The sequence below is a fragment of the Dermochelys coriacea genome, chromosome 1, assembly GCF_009764565.3.
Source record: "Dermochelys coriacea isolate rDerCor1 chromosome 1, rDerCor1.pri.v4, whole genome shotgun sequence".
Taxonomy (NCBI): domain Eukaryota; kingdom Metazoa; phylum Chordata; order Testudines; family Dermochelyidae; genus Dermochelys; species Dermochelys coriacea.
Window position 1 is genome coordinate 120,052,975 of NC_050068.2, and position 18,469 is coordinate 120,071,443.

General features: G+C 40.4%; 1 protein-coding gene across 4 annotated transcripts in view; it reads right to left on the bottom strand.

Moving 5' to 3' along the window:
- Positions 1–18,469, bottom strand: part of TMEM131 (transmembrane protein 131) — a 185,955-nt gene that overhangs the window by 83,686 nt on the left and 83,800 nt on the right. For all 4 annotated transcript variants that reach the window (XM_043490813.1, XM_043490874.1, XM_043490845.1 and 1 more), the window contains exon 4: positions 13,284–13,352. In XM_043490813.1, the coding sequence (XP_043346748.1) occupies positions 13,284–13,352 (69 nt within the window). The remainder of the gene's footprint in view (positions 1–13,283; positions 13,353–18,469) is intronic.

Below are 18,469 nucleotides of genomic sequence, written 5' to 3' on the forward strand. Positions count from 1 at the left end.
TACACCTCTGCAAGACACCTATGCTGCAGAGGTGTGTGCAGAACCCCTTCTCACTACAGTAGGCCCCCAATATGGGATGGAGGCTCTGGGGCTATCCTCCTCTTCCCCTTTTACTTCCAGCTCGAACGTGTGCTACTTACAGCCCAGGACTACCACTTTTTCTCCTCCCCAAGACTTTTCCAGCCCTACCAGGAGAATGAAGGGACCATCACCAAACATGACCTAGTTATCTCTAACAAAATCTACTATTTTCCACATCATGTCCAACACAATTCTATATCATTCCTCTTCATACACTCGGACGCCTGTACTGTCTACAGGGAGTAGCTGCATTGTATACAGATAGTAGTTGTAGCAATTTACAGCACTCACAATGCCATTTGAGGAGAGGTGGAGCTGCACCTAGATGAAATCAGGAATGCTTATTTCCTGGACTGTTTATATGCAGGAATTGTGAGTAGATGATCTCACCTTTTACTTCAAAATCCAAGAGTGTTTTTCTTTTTTAAAAGGTCAATAGAGTTTCAGGGCTTCTAAAATGGATGTCACTGTCATCTCCAAAGGCTGACATTCTACTAGGTATGTCAAGACAGGGAATATAAGAGTGCTTCATGCCATTCTAATATTTGTGGAGTTCTTTAGGCCACTGAGAATATACATCTGCACTGGCATTTAGACACTGCTATGCACCCTCTCCATTCTCTAGCTACACTATTCCTCTAGAAAGTTCTAGCAGTCTACCGGCAGAACACAAACCTCAGTCAGGATAATCAAATGTGATCTTCCTAAGTAAGACAATGCTTACAAGTTTCCCCCATGCTACTATTGTGCCCTTTTTCCACTGTCCTCCACGTGCTTGGGAACGATACAGTCCTCTGACCTGACAGAGACAGGTGGAGAACACTCAGAAACCAGAGTTAAGATTTTGTGGGAGACATTACCTTAACTCTGCTTTCAGAGGTTTCAGTTTAGCCCCCTCGATGTTTTGAAAGGATATGAAGCAGCACGAAGCAAGTTTTTTTGGCAGTGAATGTAAGCATTTCATAGGCCCCGATTCTGAAGAGCATGATGTACAAGGGTGCTCCAACCTGGCTGGTTATTAATAGCTTGATTAGTTTCTCAAAGTTACTTTAGCAGGATTTATGGAAGCCTTTGATTTATACATTCAAAACCCACAAATATGTTTGTTAGAATTGTGGCACAAATTAGGAGAAGAAGGAAATGCAAAATAGATGAACACCACTATCCTACCTTGGTCCGCTTGGACTAAATACTTAATTTTTAACACCATAAGCTACTCCTTTTTAGGACAAGCCAAACTAAGGACAGAATGTCAGATTTAAAATCTATTTTAAAGTTAGATATCAAGTTTTATTAATAGTCTTAAGATGTCAACACAACTTAAGTATATATGTATTAAGGCTTTACTGAAAAATTAAACCTACCAAGAGAAGAAACTACTTACGAGTAACTGGGTGCCCAAATTTAAATTAGTTTTTGAACTTTCTATTCTGGATTTAATATTCATGAAATATGCCATACAGCGAGCCCTGAAGACTGAAGTTCTCTGTTTGCCCATAAAGCAGGCATGGGCATGCAATATTAGTCATTCTGACCTAACATGCCTCAACCTTACTCTAGATAACCCACCTGCAGGAGTCCCATCTTGCAGGCCTTCCTCAAGTAAAACACTCAAAGGCAACAGTAGTTTCGCCTGACTAAAGCATGGAGGATCATGTCAATGGTTTTCAACTTTTTCTAGAAGAGGACCCCCACAAGAACTGCCCTTCTATTTAACAATGTGGGAAATCTGATGCATTAAGGGGGTGGATGTGCAAGGAGTGCAACATGCTCAGGTTAGTGGTGGTGTTTGTTGTATTTTTTAAATCAATATAGTAAATGTTGCATCAAGGATACCTGCCCTGAATTAAAACCATAACAGAGCATTTCTAAATCAACAAGGACAACATTTGAAGAATGTGATCTACTTCAACAAATTACAGAAAAAACAACTTTATCACATGGCTTCTCTGTAAGTACTATAAAAACCACAGTATTCTACATGAATGAAGCATTATATTTATAAGCAGGTTTTTTTGGAAATGCTCCAAGCAGAGGGCATGATGAAATACAATAAAGATAAATGATTTCTCTCTTTGGTATACCTTGCAATCTTCTACAGATTGGGTACTACGAATGTCCTGTTTTAAGTGTTCTACAGCTTCAAGGAAATATTCCAATGATTCATAGCAAGGATAATTTCAACCATTCCTCTAAACCACTGGAAAAGTGTTTTGTTTTTTGTTTTTTTTTTTGCATTTTAAACTAGTAAATGGTTCTCTACCAGGTAGGAATTTTGAAGTGCCATAATCTTTTATGCTAGACTGCATGGGTTCTCAAACTTCATTGCACCGCGGCAATCTTCTGACAACAAATATTACTACACAACCCCGGGGGGGGGGGGGGACCGAAGGGCTACGCCCTCCCGCCCACCTGCTGCCCCAAGTGGAGGGGCCAAAACCCAAGCGCAACTGCCTCGAGAGGTGGGGGGGTGGCAAAGCCAAAGCCCATCGGCTTCATATCCGGGGAGGGGGCCTGTAACCTGAGCCCTGGTGCCCAGGGCTGAAGCCCTTGTGCTTGGACCTGGGGGGTGGGGCTTAGGCTTCAGGTTTGGCCCCGGGTCCCAGCAAGTCTAACACCAGCCCCGGTGACCCCATTCAAATGGAGTCCTGACCCACAGTTTGAGAACTGCTGTGCTAGAGAAAGAGATATGAAAACTCATGTATGGACAGATAAATATGCAGCAGGATTCTGTTACAAAGTATTTGGTTGTAACAAAAAAAACCCAGAAACTTAAAACAAAATGGTTTATCAGCACATCAGCATGCAAGAGATACTCAGCTGACAGCCATTAGCTTTATTATTCATCAGGCATTTTACAGACCAAAAAAAAAAAAAATCTTGCTCAATGCTGAGCTGGTGTAGAGAGAATGTGTGAATTTAAGCAGCCCTCAAGTTGTTCTTAGTTTGGACAGTAACCAGTTGATCAAGAAGCCACAAAGGTTCCTTCTAGATCACCTGTGAGATGCCACGGATGATACGGCCCTCCGATTACAGTTCGTATTTTTGTTGCAATGTCTTTCCTCCATGAAAGAAATCGTGTTTGGTATATTATGTTGTGTGCCATCTTCTCACGGCCTCAATTTCCTCCTTAACTTTTCTCTGGATCCTCTGCAATCTTGTTTGTTTGTTATCCAAATTCCTCAACAAATTCTCCTTGGAGATTTGAGAACTTCCTGACCGGCTGTCCACCTGCTTCTCCAAATGATGTTCCATCATGGTATCCACTGCTCTCTAGATTGAATCCACTGGTGATCTTACCTACTCTTAGGGTTTTAGCCACCAGCTAAACACCGACAACTCTTCTTGCCCTCCTGACTTCTCCCACTGTTCTGATTCTACAACCATCTGAAATCTTTTCTTGGGTGTCCCGCCACCAATTCAGGCACAACATTGTGAAAACAAAAACTCCTTGACTGACTCTCAACATCTCATTTATCCTCCCTTCTGATAATTTCCTTAAACTACTTGCCCACACGCACAAGTTTAGCATTGTTTTAAATTAAAGATAGTCTTGTAGTTAATATAGTGTAGTGGGACTCATGTGATATTATTTCTATTCTTGGCTCTGCTAGTCTCCTGTGTGGCTTTGGAGAAGTCATTTAACCTCTCTGGATCCCAGCTTTCCCCATCTGAAACACTTGGGATACAAACTTCTCATCTGTAAGACTCAATTCATTGTTGTAGTTGAGCTCAAACAAAGAGGTAACTGAAAATCCTAAAACAGTTGAAATAATTTTCTTTTCCCCATACCAAGTTTACAGTAAATTCTGCTCATTCTTTCTTTTGTTTATCTTGAAAAAACCCTAGGAAATAGCACACAAAAAAACTACATTAAAAGACTAAGGTTGCAAAGTCAAGCACTTAAAAGTTAAGTGAGAACCACCCATTATGTGCACTGAAAAAGGCAGGAGTGCTAAGAAAAAAAAATCTGATCATGTAATTAGGACTATCATAATGAATACACAGGAGGGGGCCAAGTTAAGTTTATGCAGACAGTCTTAATTTTGTCACTCCCAGGTTGAGTGCTTGACTTTGCTACCTTAATGGTTTTTAAACATAGTTTGTGTGTGTTTAATAGAAGTATTAGGTGTTCATTGTTTTCTGACTGTTGTCTACCATACTGTTACAAGTTTCAATGCCCTAGGAATTCATGATTTATCCCATGCTACCCCAAATACTTGGGAGAAGCTCTCTGTAAACATCTGCAAAGTCATCTCATTATTCTCTTTCAAATCCGTCAAAACTCTCCTTTGCTGTGATGCTACAAAAAAACCTTCTCAGGGGTTAGGCCACTAGTGTAGAGAGCCACTAACTATCATACTGACCAATATTGTCCCACTGTTCCCTTGTACTCTGCCTATCCATCTTAGGCCTCTTGCCTTAGATTATAAGCTTACTGGGGCAGGGGCTGTCTTTCTGTGCTTTGTTTGTACAATGAGGTTCTGATCCATGACAGGCCCCTATGCCCTATGGCAAAAACAACAGATACCACTGATTACAAGAGATTTCACATTTGGACAGAAATTGTCTGCCTCAACTTATTACCTGAATAAGACTGCTACTGAATAGTGCTTTGAGAACTGCATAGAACATAAAAGACTGCTACAACACTTTACAGAAGGTAATGACATCTATTTCTTGTCTCTGTCTGGCAGAAGGGAAGATTGATACACTGAGTGGGTTGGTACAGAATTAAACAATAATAATTCTGACAAGATTAACTTCAATTTATTATTTAAACCCATATTGTATTAAGTGAGAATAAAGTATTTATGCAAAAAAGGATATTCTGAGGTCAAATAAATACTTTCACAAAGCTTATTAACAGCACTGGTCTTCTTGATAAAATTTCTTATACTCTATCTACAAACAACATTTCAAAAACATGTATACAAAGAATGGATTCTAGTGCAATATTTTAAAAATGTATTTTGTACATATGTTCAAGTCTGTGCATTTAATCTTCTATACATGACCCCAGGGAAGTCAGGTGAGACTCTGGTCCAGTAATATGAACTGTAGTTATCTGTTTGAGACAATACAAGCGATTCAAAAACCCAGCCCATCTCAATCTTTCATAGCTGTGTTAGTCTTCTAATACCACGAGAATTTTTAAAAACACAGTAAAAATGTGATGTCACTAATGAAAACAGATGTAACTGAACACACACAAGTTTGCTAGGAAGCAACCATTTTATTTCATTTATTACAGCTATCCTTTTCACTAGGAATAGTATCTAACTCAATTCAATTGAAATCAGATTACTGAATAAACAACTTACTACTCAACAATAAGGATGCCGAATCTGGCTCTTTAGCTGTAGATCAGAAATTAGACTGAAAAACATCCATCAACTCTCAATTACTGGATTCAAGATATAAACTTTGTTATTGGACAATAAATGTCTGACTAAAGAGGGCTGATAAATGTTTTGCATGAGAATTACTTACTGGAATTAAACCTGGAGCTAAGGTTGTAAATACCTTATGTATTGTTTTGGGAGGGACAGAAGGACATGGACCATTGAGAATATGATATCTTTAGAAAATTACAGCAAACATCAGAAAGCCTCAAAATCCAAAATTAAGATTACATTCAAAGAAATCAAAAGCATTAGAATATCTGGAAATGTACAGTTATGGTCACTCAGACATTAACACTACTCCCACCCAGGGCCAGCCTTCCTCTATGTGCATGCAATGTGCCTTGTATGTATGATAGATAAGAAATTTGTACAAGGACTTCAAAGTAGCTATATATATCTACGGACTGCAGATTAACAAGTGCTCTGGCAAAAGCTCTCAATATATACATTTAAGTAAAAATAAAAAGCCTATACAGCATTAGACAATTACAGTAACATACATCGCATCATGTACTCCTGACTTTACCATGTAGTTATTAAATGATAAAAATATAAGTAAACACACGTACTGAATCCTGGATGTTTGAGTTGACACAGCATAGCACTCACTCAAAAGGTATTATTCAACATTGTAAGGCCAAATTTTCAAGATCTCAGCTGAGAATGGTAAAACTTTGTGCCAGCAATTCATGTTTTTTCCATGCAATTCAGTGCAGTCATAAAAATGGAAATCCAGTTTGAAAAATCAGGCCAGTAATGAAACATACCATATTTATACATTTCTCTGAAAAAACCAAGATCTAAAATTCAAACTTATATGGGGTATTCAAAGAACGTATGGGATATTTTCAAAAGAAAAACAAATAACTGAATATATAAACATACAGCATATACATATACTGTGATATAAATAGAACTGATTTTTTTTTTTAAAAAAAACACAAGGTAGTTTTAGTTGACCCAAAACCTTCTGCAAATTTACCAAATAATTTTGGCCAAAACTTTTCCAGCACTTTGATTCCATTTACAAAATGACATGAAGAGGAGATGGTGGTGCCTCCTTATAACTTTTAGCCCAGTGGTTTGATCGCTCACCTTGGACATGGAATAACTGGTGTTCATTTATGAATTACACAATTAATAGGCATTGGGCTAGCGGAAAACAGACTGATTCTCTAGCCTGGTGGCTAAGGCATTCACCCAGGAGGTGGGAGACCCAAATTCAAGTCCCTACTCCAATGACTATTTATAAAAAGCAAAAAGAAAAGGAGTACTTGTGGCACCTTAGAGACTAACAAATTTATTTGAGCATAAGCTTTCATGAGCTACAGCTCACTTCATCGGATGCATTTGGTGGAAAATACAGAGGGGAGATTTATATACACACAAAGAGAACATGAAAGTGAGTTTTATCATACACACTGTAAGGAGAGTGATCACTTAAGATGAGCCATCAACAGCGGGGGGTGGGAGGGAAGGAGGAAAACCTTTCATGGTGACAAGCAAGGTAGGCTATTTCCAGCAGTTAACAAAAACATCTGAGGAACAGTGGGGGGTGGGGTGGGGTGGGGTGGGGGGGAGAAATAACATGGGGAAATAGTTTTACTTTGTGTAATGACTCATCCATTTCCAGTCTCTATTCAAGCCTAAGTTAATAGTATCCAGTTTGCAAATTAATTCCAATTCAGCAGTCTCTCGTTGGAGTCTGTTTTTGAAGTTTTTTTGTTGAAGGATAGCCACCCTCAGGTCTGTAATCGAGTGACCAGAGAGATTGAAGTGTTCTCCAATTGGTTTTTGAATGTTATAATTCTTGATGTCTGATTTGTGTCCATTTATTCTTTTACGTAGAGACTGTCCAGTTTGACCAATGTACATGGCAGAGGGGCATTGCTGGCACATGATGGCATATATCACATTGGTAGATGTGCAGGTGAACGAGCCTCTGATAGCGTGGCTGATGTGATTAGGTCCTATGATGGTGTCCCCTGAATAGATATGTGGAGACAGTTGGCAACGGGCTTTGTTGCAAGGATAGGTTCCTGGGTTAGTGGTTCTGTTGTGTGGTTGCTGGTGAGTATTTGCTTCAGATTGGGGGGCTGTCTGTAAGCCAGGACTGGCCTGTCTCCCAAGATCTGTGAGAGTGATGGGTCATCCTTCAGGATAGGTTGTAGATCCTTGATGATGCGTTGGAGAGGTTTTAGTTGGAGGCTGAAGGTGATGGCTAGTGGCATTCTGTTATTTTCTTTGTTGGGCCTGTCCTGTAGTAGGTGACTTCTGGGTACTCTTCTGGCTCTGTCAATCTGTTTCTTCACTTCAGCAGGTGGGTACTGTAGTTATAGGAATGCATGATAGAGATCTTGTAGGTGTTTGTCTCTGTCTGAGGGGTTGGAGCAAATGCGGTTATATCGTAGCGCTTGGCTGTAGACAATGGATCGAGTGGTATGATCTGGATGAAAGCTAGAGGCATGTAGGTAGGAATAGCAGTCAGTAGGTTTCCGATATAGGGTGGTGTTTATGTGACCATCACTTATTAGCACCGTAGTGTCCAGGAAGTGGATCTCTTGTGTGGACTGGTCCAGGCTGAGGTTGATGGTGGGATGGAAATTGTTGAAATCATGGTGGAATTCCTCAAGGGCTTCTTTTCCATGGGTCCAGATGATGAAGATGTCATCAATGTAGCGCAAGTAGAGTAGGGGCATTAGGGGACGAGAGCTGAGGAAGCGTTGTTCTAAGTCAGCCATAAAAATGTTGGCATACTGTGGGGCCATGCGGGTACCCATCGCAGTGCCGCTGATTTGAAGGTATACATTGTCCCCAAATGTGAAATAATTATGGGTGAGGACAAAGTCACAAAGTTCAGCCACCAGGTTAGCCGTGACATTATCGGGGATAGTGTTCCTGATGGCTTGTAGTCCATCTTTGTGTGGAACGTTGGTGTAGAGAGCTTCTACATCCATAGTGGCTAGGATGGTGTTTTTAGGAAGATCACCAATGGATTGTAGTTTCCTCAGGAAGTCAGTGGTGTCTCAAAGATAGCTGGGAGTGCTGGTAACGTAGGGCCTGAGGAGGGAGTCTACATAGCCAGACAATCCTGCTGTCAGGGTGCCAATGCCTGAGATGATGGGGCGTCCAGGATTTCCAGGTTTATGGATCTTGGGTAGCAGATAGAATACCCCAGGTCGGGGTTCTAGGGGTGTGTCTGTGCGGATTTGTTCTTGTGCTTTTTCAGGGAGTTTCTTGAGCAAATGCTGTAGTTTCTTTTGGTAACTCTCAGTGGGATCAGAGGGTAATGGCTTGTAGAAAGTGGTGTTGGAGAGCTGCCTAGTAGCCTCTTGTTCATACTCCGACCTATTCATGACGACGACAGCACCTCCTTTGTCAGCCTTTTTGATTATGATGTCAGCGTCCACATATCTATTCAGGGGACACCATCGTAGGGCCTAATCACATCAGCCACACTATCAGAGGCTCGTTCACCTGCGCATCTACCAATGTGATATATGCCATCATGTGCCAGCAATGCCCCTCTGCCATGTACACTGGTCAAACTGGACAGTCTCTACGTAAAAGAATAAATGGACACAAATCAGACATCAAGAATTATAACATTCAAAAACCAATTGGAGAACACTTCAATCTCTCTGGTCACTCGATTACAGACCTGAGGGTGGCTATACTTCAACAAAAAAGCTTCAAAAACAGACTCCAACGAGAGACTGCTGAATTGGAATTAATTTGCAAGCTGGATATTATTAACTTAGGCTTGAATAGAGACTGGGAATGGATGAATCATTACACAAAGTAAAACTATTTCCCCATGGTATTTCTCCCTCCCACCCCACCCCCCACTGTTCCTCTGATATTCTTGTTAACTGCTGGAAATAGCCTACCTTGCTTGTCACCATGAAAGGTTTTCCTCCCTCCCCCCCCTGCTGCTGGTGATGGCTCATCTTAAGTGATCACTCTCCTTACAGTGTGTATGATAAAACCCACTCTCATGTTCTCTGTGTGTGTATATAAATCTCCCCTCTGTATTTTCCACCAAATGCATCCGATGAAGTGAGCTGTAGCTCACGAAAGCTTATGCTCAAATAAATTTGTTAGTTTCTAAGATGCCACAAGTCCTCCTTTTCTTTTTGCTAATACAGACTAACACGGCTGCTACTCTGCTATGTCTAGAATAGCTTTTAGGAGACAAACTGATATTTGATTTTCTGGATTGCCACAGACGCTAACAGAGCAAATTTTAACAATTCCATACCAACATTAGCTTTCTAATTAACAAGAAAAAATATTGCAATCCTTTGGCAAAATCTGCCTACACCCAACCGTCATTTAGATGTTAAGTGTTTTGTGTAATGGGAGGTATGTGTCATCTTATGAACAAAGTAAATGTTTCTCGATTCTTTAACACATTACTTCCCCGAGTTATAGTCACGGCCGGATTTACACCTTACGGGGACCCCTAGGCACAGCATTTTCAACGCCCCTGCTGCCTCCAGCTGATCTTCATTTTGCAGGCAGTTTTAGAAAGATAAGGCACCCCTAGAACACCAACTCCCTTAGGCACGTGGCTACTCTGTCTAATTGAAAATCCAGCCCTGGTTATAATCTACCTTGTTCTGATGTTCCGAGATGAATTTTACGCTGAACTCTCACACGTCTTATTCTTCTGAATGCTAGTAACTACACAGACATTGTGCTTTATGAAAACATTTATTGATAAAGAAATTCTCTGAATTTCTATCTTTCCCTTTTGAACTACTAACTGATTTTGGAGAAGATTTCAAACCTGTGTGCCTCAAAGTTAAATTCCCAATCCCTATTTAGGCACTTAAATAGAAGTGGTTTAATTTTTAGTAACTCAAGCTTCCACTAAAGCCAAATGGCAGGTCACTTCTCTTTGTGTACATAAACATGCCTTAGCTTTAGGCAGCCAGTTTTGAAGTGACTGGCCTATATTTTTGAAGCCAAGCAAGCTTTTGGTTTTAACTGATATAAAAGTGTTCAAACATTTTCTCCACTAATAATACAGTCCTACTAAAATTTTAACGAATATATTATAATAGCAGATCATTGTCTTCTGCCTAAATTTATAATCGCAGCAAAGCATTTTAACTTTCTACAGCAGGTAAATATATTTAACATATTTGTATTTTTAAAAAGTGAAGAAAACATTTAACGAACCATTGATGCATATTCTCCCATTATAACTTTTAACTGAGAAATTTACGTATTCGATTAAAAAGCCCACATCATTTGGCACTAATTCTATACAACTGCACATATCCTTTTCATATCATAAACTTGCACAGTTTTGGCAGTGTTTCAGGTCTATATTAACTGGACTTGTTTTAAAGTGACAGAGATCTAGAAGGATAGATTTATGTAAAAATCAACTGAAGCATAATGAAGAGCAAACTTACTAGAACAAACATTTAAGACATCAGTTTTAAGGCTAAAACACTGATATTTTATATTTATATTCATATTTTTATGACAAATGTAGATATTCAAATACTTCCGAAACAAAAAAAATTTGGAAGTTCACATAACTCATTTAATTTCCTTCAGATGTGCATACAGAAGATCATTTTAAAAGCGAGATTTTTCTATAAAGTTAAAGAGTAGAAGCAATTAACATTATGATAAAAAGCTGCATAAAAATTAAAAATAAACTTCAACTGTTAAAAGAATGCTGTGTATTCACTACAAATCAAAACTTCTTCAGGAATTCCCCCATACATTTACTTTATTCTTATTCAGTAACTAAGACCATATAATCAAACCTGTGTCATAGAAAAAAGTTATCTACACGAGCAGTGTTTAAAACTTACTGAATTTAGAAGTTCTTCTACTGCATTATTTATATGAATGATATTCAATCAAATTTTGTGGTTATAGCAGAGATATAACTAACATGGCACTTTTGTACTGGATAGTTTTGCTTAAACATCATAGTAAGTAAATAACTAGAGAGTTAGTTTTCTGACCATGACCGCATACTGACATTTAAAAATCATGAAGTTCCCAAATCAAAGTACTGAAATATAGACAAACCTAAGATGGTTGGTTAGCTTCTCTTACAAGTTCTTTTTGTAACAAATGTGTTAATATAAATGTGGCATATTAGCTGTAGTCTGTTGTTCATTGCACTGACAAAGGCCATAGAATAAAATATAGAATATCAGGGTTGGAAGGGTCATCTAGTCCAACCCCCTGCTCAAAGCAGGACCAATCCCCAACTAAATCATCCCAGCCAGGGCTTTGTCAAGCCTGACCTTAAAAACCTCTAAGGAAGGAGATTCCACCACCTCCCTAAGTAACCCATTCCAGTGCTTCACTGCCCTGCAAGTGAAAAAGTTTTTCCCACTATCGAACCTAAACCTCCCCTACTGCAACTTGAGACCATTACTCCATGTTCTGCAATCTGCTAGCACTGAGAACAGTCTAGATCCATCCTCTTTCAGGTAGTTGAAAGCAGCTATCAAATCCCCCCTCATTCTTCTCTTCTGCAGACTAAATAATCCCAGTTCCCTCAGCCTCTCCTCATAAGTCATGTACTCCAGCCCCCTAATTATTTTTGTTGCCCTCCACTGGACTCTTTCCAATTTTTCCACATCCTTCTTGTAATGTGGGACCCAAAAGTGGACACAGTACTCCAGATGAGGCCTCACCAATGTCGAATAGAGGGGAACAAACACGTCCCTCGATCTGCTGGCAATGCCCCTACTTATACATCCCAAAATGCCATTGGCCTTCTTGGCAATAACGGCACACTGTTGACTCATATCCAGCTACTTGTCCACTGTAACCCCTAAGTGCTTTTCTGCAGAACAGCTGCCTAGCCATTTGGTCCCTAGTCTGTAGCGGTGCATGGGATTCTTCCGTCCTAAGTGCAGGACTCTGCACTTGTCCTTGTTGAACCTCATCATATTTCTTTTGGCCCAATCCTCTAATTTGTCTAGGTCCCTCTGTATCCTATCCCTACCCTCCAGCGTATCTACCTCTCCTCCCAGTTTAGTGTCATCTGCAGACTTGCTGAGTGTGCAATCCATGCCATCCTCCAGATCATTCAATGAAGATATTGAACAAAACCAGCCCCAGGATTGACACTTGGGGCACTCCACTTGATCCCGGCTGCCAACTAGACATGGAGCATTGATCACTACCTGTTGAACCCAATGATCTTGCCAGCTTTCTATCCACCTTATAATCCATTCATTCAGCCCATACTTCTTTAACTTGCATTAATACTTGTAAAATAAAGCACTTTCATATAGCTTTAATGTTTAGTGACTTATTTGCTATAAAAGGGAAAAGGATACTTCCATGTGCATAGGGTATTCCTGGGCAACCACTTTGACAAAACTATATACATGATTCTCTTTCCTCCACAGGTTAACACATAACTCAGGATCAGCATAATATTCAGCTTGGACAGGCAAAAACTTGTACTATTTTCCAGATACTCCTCTACATCCCTCACATTGTGCCATTACTCTTTCCTACAAATAGGAAGTAATCCAGGTAGCTTCACTGTAGCATGCAATGAAAGCAGACTCTGCTTAAAACAAACTATTCCTCCACATCTTAGACCAATGATGTCTAGATGTCAAGAGCAAGTTTTAGCTAGGAGTCAAAGATGGTCGAGAGCCCATGGTGACGAGTTTAGCTAGGCCAGCTGCAATTATGCATATACATTTAAAGTTCTGCCCATCAAGTATGTGTGTTGTTTAGGTTAGTTTTTGTATTGGTCTAACTACGACAGAAATTAAAAGCTTCCCAACTTACTGTTCATGGAAATCCAGCATCGGTGGTTCAAACTGGATAGGTCTGCAATTCCCCCGATACAGAGATACACTGTGGGGAAAAAAAAAAATAAGGCTCTAACAGAAGTAGCAACAACAAATACATTTTCTCTCCACACATCTCAATTCCTCCTTTCCTATCAAGTAATTTCTGGAGGCTAGTACCGTTATAATTACTTTAGATGAAGGAAGAATTTAACAAATTTGTCCAACCAGTGACGTTCATATTGCATTTACTCAAGTTGTTACTGTGCAGTGCTTCAGTGCATACCATTTATGAATAAACTCACTGGATGATTTTAAGTGAACAGATCTGAAAATTATTTTGAATGCAGTCTAGCAAATGCAGAGACAAACAGGATTATGTTATGCTAAGACTATACATATTAAATGGGCATAGTTTAAGCTAACATTTTAATTTTTCTCTCTACAATTATATCCATTCCAATATAAACAAAATACAAAGACGAAACATTAGGGAAATACATCAATGTCCACGCACATATGGCCATTAGGACATCTGACAATATTTCATGCACATATGATTGGTCTCTTACAGACCCAAATCCACATGTTACAAAGAGGAACAAGAAGGAAGAGTAATTAATTTCAAATTGAAATTGAACTTGGCTTGCTGACCCCAAAATATTTTACTTCACTTTGAATGAAACAGATGTGATTGAATTGGAATTGCTCTGTAATTTATGAATACTGTATGCTAACCTGGTCATTGCTTTAGTGTACAACTATATTGGTTTAGTTTAAAAGGGAGCTGTAAGAAAAACAAGCAGGAAGGGGGGAAATGGCTCAAAATAAGCCACTTCTCAGCAAAACAGAAAAAGACCTGGGAACCAGAAAAATCAAGAGAACTGTGGCAGGTTTTAAAGAAAGAATCCTCTCAGGGGAAGAGGGGAGTTGTTCTGAGGAACTACACAGAGACAGACAGTTTCTGGGGGTGTCTGAAGAAGTTAGCACTGACTAGATAACTGAAGGAATGCTAAACCATATTATACTCTTCAGCCACTAGGTGGCATCGTGTATAACACAGTAGAACCTCAAAGTTACAAACACCTTGAGAATGGAGGTATTCGTAACTCTGAAATATTTGTAACTAAACAAAATGTTACATTGGGGTAATGCAACATAGGGCCTGGTCTATGAGTGGGAAAATTGTGGATTTGTATCCTGAGATTGGTAAAGGCCCCTGACACCTGCGGGAGTGCCATTAGGGAGACCAGAAAAGGGACAGTAGTGCAACTAGCCCTGTAATTGTGATAATGGGATTTGAAAAGAAATTGTGCACATAATGAGAACTTAAGTCTCTCCCATTGTACTTCGAAGAAAAGCTAAATATTGATCAAATTTAAGGGTATATGTCCACATTCCAACCACAGTGTAGTTGGGGAACAATTACAAAATTAAAATACCAGACAGAATCTTAACTGTATTTTAGAACCAGATTAAAGCCTTGGCCATGACCAATCCAGTAATATGTTTGCAAAACCAATGAAGTCTTAGCAATATGAACCCTCAGCAAAGATCTAACTGCTGAGTGCTGAAGTGAGAAGTGGGGAGTGGCCATGTCAGAAAATTAGCGAGGCTCTACTGTGTAACTAAACCACTTACAGGTTGTCATGACTGACAGAGTGGTTGCACATATGCATAGCTGAATTAGAATTCAGCCATTAAGAAGTTACAGAGATGCCATAATGCAGTTTAAGTTTTATTCTAACCCACACAATATAGTTTCAAAACGTAGTGCCCACCTTTCTCAAACAACTATCTCAATGCAAATTGCTCAACATTACAATATAAAACCTCCTTTGGACCCATACACTTCTCTCAATTTACTGCTTCTGCTCCAACTGTGCTATTTTAAACAGTGTAACAAATTTGCTCCAAAGGAGACAAGCTTGGGCCTTTCTGCTGTGAAGACAGTTATTAGTACTGGCTGCAACTACTCTCCTACATGGATTTTAAAATAGTTTTGAATTGTAATCTAAAGCGATCTTTTTCGTATAATATGGTTTGGAACTAGTGGCGCTCTTAGGGATAACTCAATACCTTGTCAGGAGACCATGACTGGGGGCAGGGCTGGAACATAATGTTTCTCCGCGCCCCCTTAGTTTGGGGACCTCTGGGTTACAGTTTGCTCACTTTTTGACGGTTTTCTTCACAACCATAATGGCTAGAGACTTTTAAATAAAAAGATAAAATTCTGGAGAACAAGATGGTAGCAACAGGGTCACATTCTGTGATACTCTACCTAATTTGAGCCCAAGCCCTCTATGCTGTTAGAGGAGCTTTAGACATTTTAAAATAATTTCCTTTTGCCAATGATCTTTTCTGAATCCTAATTTCCCCCATGTGTGTATTCTAAGGCATCTGGATTCAGAGCCTATTTTTCTTCAGTTCCAAAAGGGTATAAACAAACAGGAATTAATGGAGAAAATTCATAGAAGAGTAACAAAGGTGACTAAGACCCTAAAGGGGCAGGTTTATGAAGAAAGAAATTAATACAGTTTGGTTAAACAAAGAAAAGTGAAAAAGGCATATAATGGTCTACATTTGTAGGGTTAAACACCAATGGTTTACCTCAGTATCTTAAACTATAACTAAGAATAATTAAATGAAGAGTATCAGGAAAAACATCTTAACAGTTAAGTCCATGACTGTGGTATAGTGACTGTGGTATAGTCTTTCAATAGAAGGAGTTGAAGTACTATTTCTTGTACAGTGTTTATAACTAGACTGAACAGGAGTCGAAGAAAATATACAATAGGGATCAAATTCTACATTGGAATGAAGAATGCACTACATGTCTCAGTCGATTTTCTCCCTCTCTAATTTTTTAGATGAAATAGGCTCTGAGACTAACTGGAGCTACCTATCTACCCACCCAAATCATTTCTTATGCAATGATAAGAGCCTTAAAGAAGTCAACTGTTTAAGTGTTTTATTAGAACTATATAGACATCAGATTTACGCTAGAGTTTGCTCACCAAAATGAGGCATGACTAGGGGATCCATTTCAACTCTAAGGTAATATGAAAGTTGAACTCGAATGAAAGAGTGGCTTTAGAGCAGGGGTCTCAAACTTGCAGCCCACGAACCTCCCCAATGTGACCCAAGAACCTTCAGCAGTTTTGGGGGCCAGGTCTCTCCCCAGGCCCCGTCTACTGCCCCCGGGCATTCCCCACAGGTGATTTAAAATGGCCTGGAGCCCTGGCAGCGCATCGGAGCTGCGCAGCATCTGCCTGCTCGCTCCTCCTGTCTGCCGGCCCCTCCCTGTGGCCCATGAGCGTGGTGTGGCTGTGCTTCCATGTGCTGCCCCTGCCCCAAGTGCCCCTGCGGCCAATGGGAAGCTGTGGGGGAGGTGCCTGGGGCGGCAGCACACAGAGGCCGCCCGGCCTGTCCTCCCTTGGAGCTCCAGGTAAGTGCCGCACTCCCCTAACCCCCTCCCAGAGCCTGCACCCCCACCCGTGCCCCAGCCCAGAGCCTGCACCCAGCACCCAAACTCCATCCCAGAGCCTGCACTCCAGACCCCCTCCCCCACCCAAACTCCCTTCCAGAGCCCAGCCTCTGACCCCTTCTGCACCCCAATCCCCAACCCCAGACCACCTCCCCCACCCAAACTACCTCACAGAGCCTTAGGTAGGTCAGGGGCCAAGTTTTGGGGGCGGGTTCTGTGCGGCATGAGTTACATTTTTGGCCCACTGGGAGGATTTGAACACTGGCACTGGCCTTAAGGTAAATTGAGTTTGAGACCCCTGCTTTAGAGATTCATTTAAAAGGAAATGTGACTGACCTCTGCAGATATTCACAATTCTCACAGGGTTAACAGCTATTAGCAAGGCCATTTTGCAAGGCAAGTATTTTAATACCCATAGTTTAAAAGTTGTTGAATAGTAGAGTTTTCCGAGAACCTTCTAAAAAATGTCAGGATCAAAGAGTGCTTTTTTCGCCCCTCGCAATTCTTGAATTTCCTACAGCTGTTAAGAATATCAGAACTAAGAAGCAGACATTTATCCTGGGACACGCCACATTATTGTAGAATGTGACTTTTTCAGATTGCTATACTCTTGAACCCTGGCCCCCTGTCTGCATGGAAAAAACATTTCAAGGCTTCTGACAGCGGGAACAAGGATCACACTGTGGTTATACAGTCCCCCAAAAGTGACTAAAAATGGCACTGAGGTTCCATGTTTACTTCTCTCAATGCCTTCAACAGCAAATCAATTCAAAAGTATTTTTTAATTGCCAGCCCTGCAAGCAATTTGAGGTCTAACACATAGAAGTCAAGCTATTATTTTGGCTTGGGAGTGAACATTAATATAGATGCTGCAGCTGACACACAGTTAACTCTGTTGATGGTACAAACCAAAAAGTAATTCAGCTAATTCTTCTTCCGCTTCTCAGCTCTGAAGTGTTTGTAGGAGTTATTAGTCACTGAAGCGAACTTATGACTCTCATACATGCAGAAAAACAATTTGTTCAGAAGGTGCAGTTTCTATGTAGCCAATAGATCAATGGTGCCCAAATTTTTCCTGTCACACCCGCTTTACTAGTAGTGGAATCTGTCCACAGGCCTCTGCCAGTATTGCACAGTTGTCTCAGCAGAGGAGCTTGGGTGAAGGTGGAAGGTAATTATCACCAGTGAAATTTGACCAGGACCTTTTCATGGGGTATTCCAGTGCATCTGTTATAGTGTTTGGACCCTATAAAACTGGGAGCTGGAGCAGGACTATCTACCTGACTCAGATGAGATTGCTACCTACTGAGTCACGAATGTCTTTCTGCAGCACCTACATATATTCCTATAAGGTCTCCAACTAAGTTCTCTCCCAGCCTTGTGAGATCTAATAAGTATACAGCCCAAGGTGGGTGTGGATGACTGGGGATGGATCACTTGATGATTACTTGTTCCGTTCATTCCCTCTGAAGAACCTGGCACTGGCCACTGTTGGAAGACAGGATACTAGGATGACCCAGTATAGCCATTCTTATATTATTTCTTTTTTGAATTCAGTTATATTTTTGGCCTTCACAACATCCTCTGGCAAAAAGTTCCACAGGTTTACTGTGCGTTGTGTGAAGTAGTACTTCCTTTTGTTTGTTTTAAACCTGCTACCTATTAATTTCATTTGGTCACCCCTAGTTCTTGTGTTA